At 28.8% G+C, this 13,514-nt stretch overlaps 1 protein-coding gene and 1 pseudogene across 1 annotated transcript; both read left to right on the forward strand.

Annotated features, from left to right (window-relative positions):
• The first annotated feature begins 2,708 nt into the window (after nucleotides 1–2,708).
• On the forward strand, nucleotides 2,709–5,240 carry LOC145183001 (ribonuclease P protein subunit p29-like). Its single transcript, XM_080058301.2, has one exon. The coding sequence runs from the start codon at nucleotides 3,479–3,481 to the stop codon at nucleotides 4,130–4,132; it is 654 nt and encodes a 217-aa protein (XP_079914427.2). The 5' UTR covers nucleotides 2,709–3,478; the 3' UTR covers nucleotides 4,133–5,240.
• Nucleotides 5,241–9,748: 4,508 nt separating this feature from the next.
• On the forward strand, nucleotides 9,749–10,923 carry LOC149877108 (RING finger and CHY zinc finger domain-containing protein 1 pseudogene; annotated as a pseudogene).
• The last annotated feature ends 2,591 nt before the right edge of the window (nucleotides 10,924–13,514 follow it).

Consider the following 13,514-nt stretch of genomic DNA (forward strand, 5'->3'; position numbering starts at 1 on the left):
GTAATGCAGAGAAATATTTTTCTGTCATTCAAAAAAAAAAGAGTATACAATTATCAAATATGGTAACTTTTGAGTTGTGTATGAGTTTAAAACCTCAAACTTTCTACAGCTACCTTACATGCCTTAGGAACCTGATGAAGTATAAATTTTTTTTATAGCCTAAGTTTTAAAATATTCTTAACAAGGGCCTCCTCTTTTTGTGATTAATTATTAAAAATTTTACTTTTTTTTAAAAAAGAACCAAAATGTGGTCGGACATTTTCAAAATAATATTACTAAAGTAAGTCCGAGCTTTTACATGTGAACATGTTCACATTAATAACATTTTCAATTTCTGCTGGGGAATCCGGGGAGTGCTATTTGTTTCAATTAAATTTATTGAAATAACGAGTCTTATCTATTTCTACAACTTTACAACTTTTAACTCAGGAAATCGAGACACATTTATTTAGTTTTTTGGTTTTTGTTTTGGAGTAACTTCTATCTAGGTGTAAAAGTTCTTAATAGATTTTTTTTCATTGTAAGATTCCAGGTCTCTCAAATAGGGAATTTAGGCAACTTTTATAGCCAACTTAAATTTGCTTAATTTAAATGTAATACATACCTTAAGATATATCATTTTAAAAATTGTTTCAACCACCTCTGTGGCTTATTTCGTTCTAAACTTATGGATGAAAAACATTCATGGGTGCTTTAATATTTTCAATACTAGCACTTTTTAAGAAATATTTTTTTAAAGTATTTTTTTTGAAAAGAGCAACATTTTTTGAAATACTTTTACTTTTAAGGTGAAATGAAAATTGAGCGTCAGCAAATTTATTTGATGATTTTACTAGAAATAAGATTGTTAGTGCAAATTAATTCACCAATTCATAAATATAGGTTTTTCAGGGTTCACAAGCTCGGACCATGTAAATTAAATATTTGAATATTTATGAGCGGAGTTTTCATGACGGATGATGAGAGCATGGTAATAGATATTACAAGATAGTCCAAAAGTTTTTGACAACCCATGCTGAAGATAGCAACACTTACATTATACTTAAGAAGGCTGAAAGCAGAATATTTATTAATGCTTTGGATAGTATTGTAGGTTACATAGGATCTGATTTTTTAAAAGTAATTCATCACAGTAATGCCACTTACTGAGCAACCGGTTTCTGTTTAAAAATTGCAATTTTGTGGTATAATTAATTCATCAAGCTCGACACCCAATTCACAAAAAGTATTTTATCAGTAAATGTTTAGGATAAGTAAGATAAATGAGTTAGTGAGTGTATCAGTGCACTTAGAGGTACCTACCTATTATAGATATATGTAAAACCCTTGCTATCTGCTAAAAAACGTCAATGAATTTTGTCAATCATGGTTACTGCAATTCCACTCGGCACAGCCATATTAAACGAGCTCATGTCCTTTTTACCGATAGAAGCCCAGTCCTCCTTCCTCCAGTACCAAGCAGACAAAACATACGTACTAGAACTATGACCTAATGTGATACACATTGGCTAATAAAATCTTGTTTCGTTATGCTGCTTCTTTTTACTACTTTTTTTTCTGTGTATTTTATAACTTTTTATTTTTGCTATGGATTTCCACTATTTTTTTATTTCATTCTGCAAAGTAATGATCACAGAAAAACTACATCTAAACTCATGTTGATTTATTTTATTTTGGTATGGTAATTGAGAGTATGAGATACAATTTGACTGATTGCACGCGATAACTTATAATATAACTGTTTTAACATCTTATGAATAACAATCCTGAGCGGCAGTTTTGCTAATACATTACTTAATAATGGGATTTAGAATGGGATTTTTGCCGTGAGAAAGACTTTTTTTCTTTAATTTATTTGATGTCAATACCCAGTGGGCATGCATCGTCCGCAAGACGTCCTACGGACAACCCAAGGACGTCTGGACGTCTTATGGACGTCTTATGGACGTCCTACGGACGCCGCGCGGACGATGCACGCCCACTGGGTACCCTTAAAATATAAGGTAATATGAGAATATAAGAAAACCTTGTTGAAACTAATAAAAAGTAAGCATTTGCAACAACGTCACTCTATTCGTGGTTATGCCTACCTAGAGTCTGTTTAGAGAGATTACATTATCTTCCAGGGTTCAAAATTAGTAGCTCTACTAGAAAAAAAAAATCCAATTTTGATAGAAATTCATCCAGTAGGCATAAAATATTTTTAGACTTATATACGTAGAACAGAAAGTTTGCTTTCATAGCCAAAAATGAAAGGTAACTGGATAATGTCACCAGATAAAGTGTCGGATCATCCGTCATGTAGAAAAATATCACGAGAACAAATCAATAGTTTAACTCACTAATTTGGCAAGTTGTAATTTTAAGTAAAATTGAGTTTTAACTGTGTGAAAAATTATTTATCAGATTTGTGGACCAACACCAGTGAAATGTCATTTTTCAAAATGTTACAGTTAAAATGTTTTGGTAAATCATCAAGCCTTGATTCAAGGCCAACATGTCGTGCAGTAGCAAATCCAAAGAGGGGCAGATGGGGAATTGCCCTCTTTGAATTTCATTGAAGTATATCCTTCTCCCATATTATTCAAAATTAAAATAAGAGTGTTACATGTTTGCGTGTAAATGTGTTCTACGTTAAAAAGCGTGACAACTATTTACAAAAAGTGTTAAGATTAAGTAACTATACTATTTCGGCCGGGCTTAAGAATAAATTCGGACTTAGACAAGCTTTTACTTGTCTAAACAAGACTAAGATTTTTGTGGTCATTGAGAATATTGATGCAATTATGCCAACTTATATGTAAGACTTTTTCTAAATGAACTAACAGTTTTATGCCAAAATGGGTGACAATTAAGTATATAACACCATTTTAGAATAAATAAATAAAAAATTTCAAATGTGGTAAATAGACATGATATTTTAATTTGGCATGTCTGAGTCCAATTGACATAAAAAAGGCAAGATCTATTTTATATCTATAATGTCTAAAAGCAGTATTCTAATTTTGTTATTATTTTGCATTCGGTTTGTCTATTAACTGCTTTAATGACATGCCTTAGGATACATATCAATAACAATGCTAATTAATAAAGTCAAAAAGCAAAAACTAGCGTAGCATTGTCTGATGTCTACTAGCTAGTCACTTTTTCTTACTTAGCTAGCTAAGTATGAACCTATATTTTTCTGTGAGCTTTAATTATCAGGGAAATAATTTTCCCTAATATTTAAAGCAATTGTTAAGTTTAGCATCTCATAAACAAATACACCAAGCGCAAAAGACTTAGCCAAGTCAACTTTTACCCTTTTTTGTATAACTGTTTTGTGCATGTGTCTTAATTAGTTTAATACAATTGCAATATGTATTTATATGATAATTTATGTAGCATGTTTATTGTTATATTTTCTAGAATAAGTGTATAGAATTGCTATTGTGGTTTATAGAACTTTTAAGTGAAATACTTTTTAAAGAGAATTAAAATGAGTATAACAGCAAATACTTTGTATTGCAATAGTGAAAGCAAGCAGCATCTTGAAGGTGGTTGTTCAGAAAAGGAATTTCTTAGCAACTATATTACAGAAGTATTATCTTCTAAGCGTAAACCAAATGAGATTGATAAGTTAAAAACTATATTAAAAGAAAAAGCAATTATATTGGATAAAGCAAATACATGCAGAAAGAAAAATGTGCAACCACGTAGAATTTGTAGAAAACACAAAAAACAGTTAGGTTTACATGAAGTTCCAAAATGTGCCAAATACAATGATTTTCTTCCTTTACATAGTTTGTGGCTACAATATATTAGTTCAAGCTTTAATTCTGCTTCTCTTAAAGCTGATGAAAAACTTTTGAAAATTGATTTCCATGGTGCTGAATTTACTGTTAGGAATTCTAAATGCAAATCTTACATAGGAATTAAAGGTATAGTAGTCAAAGAAACTAAAAACATGATAGTTATGATAACAAAAAGTGATGAGATTAAGCATATTCCAAAGTCTAACTCGATTTTTGAAATGAGAATTAGAAACTTTTTAGTGAAGATAGTTGGTGATGCAATATGTGTGCTACCATCAGTTCGGACAAGCAAAAAGTTTAAGCCTAGCAACAAAGTTAATTTTCTTCTAATCTCATAAGAAGAAAGTTTGTCACTAATCAATAAATAGTTAGTGCCTGATACTTAAGACATTTTTCATGTTGTAAAACATTTCATATAAATTTAGTATCTTTTTGTTTTAATTTTGATTTTGTTATTTGTATTTTTTATGTTTTCCATTAAGTTTCACAAAAGTTTTTGAGGTTTTTTTTTACAGTATAGAGAAAACAAAATAAATAACATCCTGTGTAAATGACATTCTTATTGTAAAATTTATTTGATCAAAATTTCATTTTACTTTTTTTACCTCTATAATAACTTAAAACTCAAGAGTTAGTCTTATTCAAGAAGATTTCTGCTTTATTTTCTGCATTAAAGAGAGGTGTGGCAACAAGTATTTAGTTTTGATAGTGTAATAACAGGTGGGCCAAAAGTTTTGAGACAATGCTTAGCTAAATTAAGCAATCTAGGCATGCAAGAAAAGTATTTTTATGTTTTATTATAGCCGATATGATTCAGAGATTACTGTGCAGTAAAAAACTACACTGCCAGAGTCGGTTAAACCTTTCATCTCTAATAAACTCCAATCCAGAGTCAACCAGGGTTAGCTTCAGCGGGTTCAGCAGACTTGTTTTGATTTTAAAGGGTTTATTTTCTTAATTGAGGTTATCAATTATTATATCTACAACCACTTTTACTTGAGTACTTAAGTCCAACTACAATAAGTTAGAGTTAATTAAAAAAATTTTATACTTTGATTAGGGTATAATTTTTTAAATTGGTCTGTGAATCATTAATAATTTAAAAGTAATTACTTTTAAATTTTCCAAAAAAGGTTCTATTCTTAATATCTTTATCTTAGGTTTTTGCTTCTTTGAGAGAGTTTGGAATTTTTTAATGCACGTCGACATATTTTGCATCAGGTAGCTCAACAAGGTCAGGTGCAAATGATCATCCTTTACTCATATCTAAAGAAAAAAGAAATAACACCTTTTGATAAAAAAAAAAAAAGTTAATGCAGTTATTAAACTTTCATTTTATGGAAAAGATTTTAAAAGAGCAGGTGACTGTAGATCATGCATAATAATATATCGAAAGAGTTTTTCTCATAGTCCTCTGACTAATATTTTTACTGCAATGTGCTAAAATTAAGAAATTTTATACAAATTAGAATCTGAGTGCACCAACCAACCCACTTATATTGAATACGCGTATAGTGATATTTTATCATGTAATACTGATTATGGAAAATCTTGGAAATAATTTGAGTGTTTTAAAAATGTGAAAATGTTATGGTAATTATTTCCACTGTTTAGTTTCACATACTATTGACCAATTAAGAATTGTTTCTGGTAGACTTGCAATTACTGAAAAAAAGTAGAATGGCAGTTTAATTTTATAAAAACTACAACAAGCACCACAGCAAACGTTTAAGCGAGCCATGTTATTTCAAATTCATTTACAAAGATACAAGTATTCAACAAATTAAATAATAACTCTGATGAAACTACATTATTAGAGTTGTCTCAAAGTTTTACAAAGTTACTCAACCAATATTAAATACTACTATGCCATATAAAAAAAAGAGAAATTACCCTAATGGATGAATCTCTTTTTGTTACCTAACTTTTGTGTCACTTAGTCCAGTTGGGGTAAGTTCAGCAGATTTGAAAAAAACTAATTAATAAAATTAATTAATAAAACGGCATTATCGGATACGGAGTAACAAACTTCGCTGAGTAAACACTTTTAAATTAATCATTATTAAATACTCTTAACAGTTTAAAATAATATCTGAAACCATTTTTATTAAGAAGTATGTAAATGTCTTTTAAAACTAAAAAACTTTTGCTTCTTTTAAAAATATTTTTACTTAAATATTACTTAGACAGTAAAATATATAAGTCAAAAGTTCAGAAAGAAAAATGTTAACTTACTAGCTTTATTTTTAACTTACCCTACACGGCTGCTCAACTTACCCCCCGCCCCACCCCCGCCCCACCCCGCTGGGGTAGGTTGAGCAGCTCGGTAAACTTTAGGGAATATTTTCTTAAAAAAAAAAAAAAAAAAAGAGACGAAATTTTATCTGCTAAAAATTGCTTTAAAGAAAATTCTTTTTTTTAAAGCAATCTTTTGCAGATAAAATTTTTTTTCTAATAGTGAAAAAGTTATGTAAATCCGACGCACTGTTCAAGAGATCTATTACATTTAGTAAAAATTGCTCAACTAGCCCCTTCCCCGCCCTCCCCCGCCCTACTTTATGTATTATAATAAGTTATATATTACATAAGGTATCATATAAGTATCGGCGTTTGGTTTTTCGATTTTTAACAAATAATAACGATTAAAATAATAAGTTCTGTTTAAGCTATTAAAAAAAATCTAATTTAAAATAATTTGTATATTTGGACATACCAAGGTTTCAGAACAAAATTGCGATGTCTCGCAAACCTTTACCTTTTTTGTTTCAAAACATTGTTCAGAGTTGCTGTTCTATTTAGATTAAAACAAATTTAACTAACAATTTTACGTATAAATATAAAAATGACACACAGAAAACCTGGCTGTTTTAAACGCATAGAGTTCTATTTTAATAAACTTCAGAAAATTTGATTTATCTTAAAAGATTTATATAGAAATTTTTTTTTTGTTCGTTTTAATTATTCGTTTTAAATCGAAAAACCAAACGCTGATGCTCAAGTAAATTTTAGAAGTTAGCTTGTGTTCATAGTAAGAGCTTTACCGAAACAAACGCGTTTTCTCAAAAAGCTATTTGATGGTGAATCGTGCAGACCAGGGGCCAATGCTATAAAAAATTCGAAGTTTTTTTCGAGAAAAAAAATCTTTCGTAAAAACGCAATTTTTCACGTACGAAAAAAAGTTCGTAATCTCGAAGAATTTATCGCTGTTTGTATTTTTTTCGCCCATTGCTATAAAGCATAAAACGTCACTGAAATTTATATATATATAAAATATATATATATATTTAAATATATATTTACAAATGTTATAGTATAAGTATGTAATATATAGTATATATTAACATAATATAAGTATGTAATCAATCATATTTCTAAATAAAGATTTTACATTCAAGTTTATATACAAATAGTTATAAACTAATGTAAAGTAAACTACTAACAGTGCTAATGATATAACAAGGGTAATAAACTACTAACAGTGCTAATGATATAACAAGGGTAATAATAATGGCAATTTAATCATTCTATTCAAAAACAGCAGAGATATATTACAGTATATAAAATTAACAATGATAACATGATGTAATGTATAGTATATATCAATTATATATATATATATATATATATATATATATATATATATATATATATATATATATATATATATATATATATATATGTAAATATATATATACTTCCAATAGTTTTGTTAACTTAATACACTAACATTGAAAATAGCTTCTCCTACACTGTATAATACTATAAATTGTGTTGGTAAAGATTCCATGACAGTCTCTGAGAACATGAAATATATATATATATATATATATATATATATATATATATATATATATATATATATATATATATATATATATATATATATATATATATATATACATATATATACATATATATAAAATATAATGTAGCAATACATGTTTTTATTTAAATAGTTTGCTAATTAAAACATACTAAGCTTCCCAAGAAGAACCTCTTTGTTTTCTCTGATTTATATTGCTAGTAACATTTTAAGTTCTTTAGACAGCATTTTATTTGTTGTGTATTTGTGTATTATTTTGTTGTGTATTTGTGTATTATATGGCATATTTATCGACTATTTATACTTTTCTTTAGTCAAACACTATGAAAAATTTGTTTAACCAGAATTACTATCGAAAACCTTCATAAATAAGTATGGAATTTTAAATTCATACATGCATTGTTAACGAAGCACAACAAGGAACTGAATAATAGATTAAATGCAGTTTTTAAGTAATTAGTTTATTATGAAGTTACCAAAATCCTTTTAAGCTTTATCTATAAAATATCTGCATAAAAACACAAACAAAGAATGTTCAATGATTTTGAAGCGCTAATGTTGTTCCAGCAATGGCCGCCAAAAATCAAGAAGAAAATATCTAAAATTGAGATCAAAAATCTATCTGAAGTTTTTTTTCGAAAAAACGCATTTTTTATCTGAAAAGGCGATTCCCTTGTTCGTTTATAGCATTGGATTTAAAAACGAAGTTTTTATCTTAAAAACGGAATTTTTTGAATGTTTATAGCAATGGACTTTTTTTTTCTTCGCTTTTTACGGTAAAAACTTCGTGTTTTACGGAAAAAACTTCGTTTTTTATGTTTATAGCATTGGCCCCAGATTTTTTTCAAAAATACCTCATTTGTTTAAATTAGTAAGCGACTCACGGCAATTTATTGACTGGCACTTTAAATTCGCTGAGCAAATTCACGGCAATTTATTGACTTGCACTTCAAATTCGCCGAGTTTAATGTTTACTTTAAATGCGTTAAACTAAAATCTTGAAGTAAAATGCACATCTTTACAAATACATTACTCAAGAACAAAAATTGACTATCATCATTTTTTTTAATATATACTTATATTTTAATATATGCTTACATTTTCTAGCCTATATTAGTAGTATTCTTCCGAGTATACTGTTTAATAGTATTTTTTTATCATCCTCACAGCAGGAAAAAAAAAAAGATTTTTAAATTAAAGAATCGTTTTTGTACAATTAGAATCCAACAATTTGGATGTTAAACTATCTACCCTAAAATTTTTCTCGAAGAAATCTTTTGATATTACTTGTATATCAAATTTGAATCGAATCATAAATGTTAAGATGCAAAGTTATAGATTTAGTACTGATTTAATCACGGTTTTCATCAGTAGCGCTAGTTGCAAGTATGATTCTATTTTAAAAAGATGAGTGCGTTTATCAATTCTATTTATAACACGTTGAATCCTATTTTTCTACAAAATGGAATGTAATAATGCAGGAATGTATTTTTTAAAATTTTTTTATTTTTCTAGCGCATCGTAAATAATGCATGAAATAAGCGACGAAAACGTACTGTATATATGGTTTTCACAACTAACTAGTTAATTAATGAAGTTTTTATTAATTTATATATTAGAAGACTTGTAAAACAAACGGTTGTTGAAATGGGATTTAGTTTTATGCAACTTTTTAATCAAGATAGTTCTTGGTAGTTAAATCTGATGTTCCAAGTCAGTATTTAAAGATATAGTCTCCCTTTTCCTCACTTTTATGCACAATTTTTCTTATAATCTTATAGCTACATAACAACTTTGGTATCTAGTCAATATTGGTAAGTGTATAGCTATTTAGTTGGTTTTATCTATAGTTATAGTGAATCACACAACACACACACACACACACACACACACACACACACACACACACACACACACACACACACACACACACACACACACAACAAACAAATTAACATAATTATTTTAAAATAAAAACAATAAAGATCTAGTAGTAATCCACTCAAAAAGTTAAAAGGCTTGATTTCTAGTAATTATATGTAATCAAGATACTTCGTGAAAATTAAATAACTCTGGAGTTCTAATTTTATTATTTCAATATAAAATCTTTCTTTTCCTCACTTTTATGGATTTTTATGATATTTTGCCAGAAGTACTGTATACTAAGAAATAATGTTGTACTTTACTTAGGTATATTAATTACTCACATATATTAGTATCATATACATAGGTTAATAAAAGAATATTGAATATAATAAGACAATGGCAGACTGTGTACATTACATTAAGCGATGCTTGATAATTACTCCATGTTGTCAAAAAACTTATGGTTGCAGACAATGCCATGATGTGGTTGAAGACCATGAGCTTGATCGTAATGTTGTGAATCATGTTCAGTGTGTGCAATGTTCTACAGTACAGAATTTGGCCACACATTGCATTGAATGTGGGATACGCTTTGGAATGTATTCATGTTTAATTTGCAGATTGTTTGATGATAATGATAAGCAACAGTTTCACTGTAACAAATGTAAAACATGCCGAATAGGTGGTGAGAAAAACTTTTTTCACTGTGATAAATGTAATATTTGTCTTCGAAAAACCTTGCTCAACTCTCATCAGTGTCGCACAGATAGTGGTAAGGATAATTGTCCTGTTTGCTTTGAAAATGTGCATTCTGCAAGTGAGCCAGCTTTTGTTCCAAAATGTTCTCATTTGATTCATGTCCATTGCTACAAAAGGATTGAAATGTTTGGATTTCAAAGATGTCCCTTGTGCCATACAAGTTATTCTGAAGCTGTCAATCCCAGGGTTAGTTGGATTGGATTAGTAACTAATGGTTTGAATAACAACAACGTGGAGATTATTGCTGTTAATACTATCAACAACAATGGAGTCAACAGTAATGATATCAGCTCTGTTTCTAGCTCTATAGAAAATCTCAATAATAACCCTATTCCCTCCAACCTTAATCAGCAAGCAATAAATCAACAGGTTGTTGAGGAGATGCTTGAAACTCTTAGTATTGAAGATATTTCATTTCTATTGAATGACAACAATAATATAGATTGAATAGTACTAGTACATACTACATAGACTTTTCAAATAATTTGTGTAGACTGAATTTTTTAAATTGGCTTAAGTAAAAATCAAACCACTATCAGTTAAACTTTGTTTTAAAGTTTAAACTTGCTATAGCTGTTGTAATAAAAAAGTTGTGGCTGCATGGTATTAAATCTGGAATTCACTTAAATTTTTGGTATAAAAGTATAATTTTTAGGAGTGTTATAAAGTTTTTTTAATGTAAGTTTTTTTTATTTAAAAAAATGTATATATATATATATATATATATATATATATATATATATATATATATATATATATATATATATGTATAGACACACACACAACACTGCTAAATTGTCTGACAAGGATTTTTTAACTAATTTATCAATACTTTCCACTTTGCAAAGATTACCCTGGGCGCTTTTAGCGATTAACTTGATATTTAGTTGAGTGAAAAGGATGCTTTTAATTTGTTGCTCAACTATACTATTCTGAGCCAGTTGCGTCTCATGTATTAAGTCTTTTTTTTATTAAGTATATTGTTATGTATTATATTTATTATATGTTATGTACCATATTAAATTTATATGTAAAGGATTAAACAGTGGTTTCAAGAAAAAAAAGAAAAAAAAAATGGCGTACCAAGATTTTTTTGTTTTAATTTTTTTTTAAAGTAACCAAACTAAAGAAGACATTAACCTCATTTTTTTTTATTCAAGAAAATTTTTTATTAGATAAATTATGTGTCAGAGTGTTAAACTAAAACATACAAATATGTTTAAAACCGTTATCGAACAAAATAATAAAAAAAATCAATAAAAAGAACTGCGATTTATCAAAATAACAACAATAAATGCCAAAAAATGGTATTTAAAACATCCCCCTTGTGCTTCTTTGCCAGTTATGCATATTTCTTGCATTAATTTAATAAGATGGTGAAAATTTCGATTAGAGCTATTCTAAATATAATAATTTTTAGGTATTAGGCAATTTCAGGAGGTTATTCGAACCCAGACAAATTCTTCGTCGATCCAAGTCAATGGATTGATTTGATTAGATTTAAGTCCTGGTTATTAAGCTGGCTAGGTCATAAATTTTATTTCATTTTCTTTCATCCAATCTTCTTTGAGCCGTATTGGAAGGAGCCATGTCTTATTAAAACTGCCAATATTCGTTTAGATTAATCAGCATGTCTGCTGATGGAGCCATGTTGTTCTCTAACGTCTCTATGTAAATGTGTTGATTGATTTGATATGTACAAGCATTACGTTAATCTCCATCTTTTAACATTAATTTGGTTTTTCTTGTTTGTCCCTTCATAGTTATTTTTACAAATGACAATTTTTAACATCAACTTTTCTATAAACTAAGCAATTCACTCCATACGCGCCGAGTCCACGGAGAAACAGGGGCAGTGGCCCCCCCGGAAATTTATACTAATAATATATTATCACGGATTAATACGGGGGCGAATAGATACTCTGGCCCTCATGATAACCCGTGATAATATATTATTAGTATAAATTTCCAGGGGGGGGGCACTGCCTCTGTTGCCCCCGTGGACTCGGCGCCTATGATTCTCTCCTTCCCAGCGAACATGTTCGTATGGGGCCTATATGGGCCCCACATGGGCTGTTTCATGGGCTGGTCACATGGGGCCCATCCAATATTTGTCCGCAGGCGCCACATGGGCCCTATAAGGGCTAGATTGTAAAATTGAAAAGGACCATCTTTTGATATGTATTTTAAAAAAAAATTATATACCAAATAAAGATATGTTAACTATGCGGGGTAAATAAAATAAGAGATGTAATTCAGGCGATTAATGTTTTTCACTTATAGTCAAATCCAAACCTGCACATCTAAGTATCTGCAATAGATCTGATATTGCTGCATGAGAAATATTGTTGTAGGAAGAGCATAAAATTATGTAATATGTCTTTAATGTCAAACTCACTATTACTGTCTTTACTAAAAAAAACTTTTTTCTGCGTCAGAGGCATTTTCACATTCTTCCTCCGATAAGAAAATATGCCATTCTCAGAGTTGTTGTCACTAACATTTAATTCAGTTTTCTCACTTATTTCTGAATCATTAAGAAGAGATAATTCATAAGTTGGTAACAAATTGAATGCTTTGTTTACACGGTCATTTTGAATTTTTTTCTGTCGCTAACTTTGATAATATTGAATCAACGACATTTTAAATTTTTCGTCGTTTTGTTCTTTGGCAATTATCCATAACAATGTCACTGAAATTAGATACCAATAGAGCTTAAGTTGCAATAGCTAATAATTATAATAAAAATACTTTTATTAATATTTATTTTGTAATTATATATATATATATATATATATATATATATATATATATATATATATATATATATATATATATATATATATATACAGGGCCGCCGCGTGGGGAGGGGGTTACTGGGTACTTTTTACCCGGGCGCAGGATCAGAAGGGGCGCACACATGACAATAACTTTTTTTACTTTAATAAAAAAGATACACAGGGCTTCAAAGAAAAACTCCTAGTTTTATAATATAAGTTTATTGTAACAATACACTTGACACATATTTTAAAATTAGGAGTTTAAGAACTGTTGCCTCAGCAATACAGCATTATCCGAATTCATATGCGGAAGTCTGAGACTACTCAAAATTTTTGCGGGAAAATACTCATAATGGCTTCTTTGTTTATAAAAAACACATGTATATCTATATTTATTATATACATACATACATATATATATCAACAAAAGTTAAATTATATTGATAACTGAGATTCCAAGACTTCATTTAGATTTTCTAAGTAACATAAAAA

The sequence above is a fragment of the Hydra viridissima genome, unplaced genomic scaffold, assembly GCF_058129835.1.
Source record: "Hydra viridissima isolate aposymbiotic clone 2 unplaced genomic scaffold, HvirCarnegie_v1 scaffold_17, whole genome shotgun sequence".
NCBI lineage: Eukaryota > Metazoa > Cnidaria > Hydrozoa > Anthoathecata > Hydridae > Hydra > Hydra viridissima.

What these genes read in the sequence shown, in the direction of transcription:
- LOC145183001 (XM_080058301.2), top strand. Translation starts at nt 3,479, where the DNA reads ATGAGTATAACAGCAAATACTTTGTATTGCAATAGTGAAAGCAAGCAG.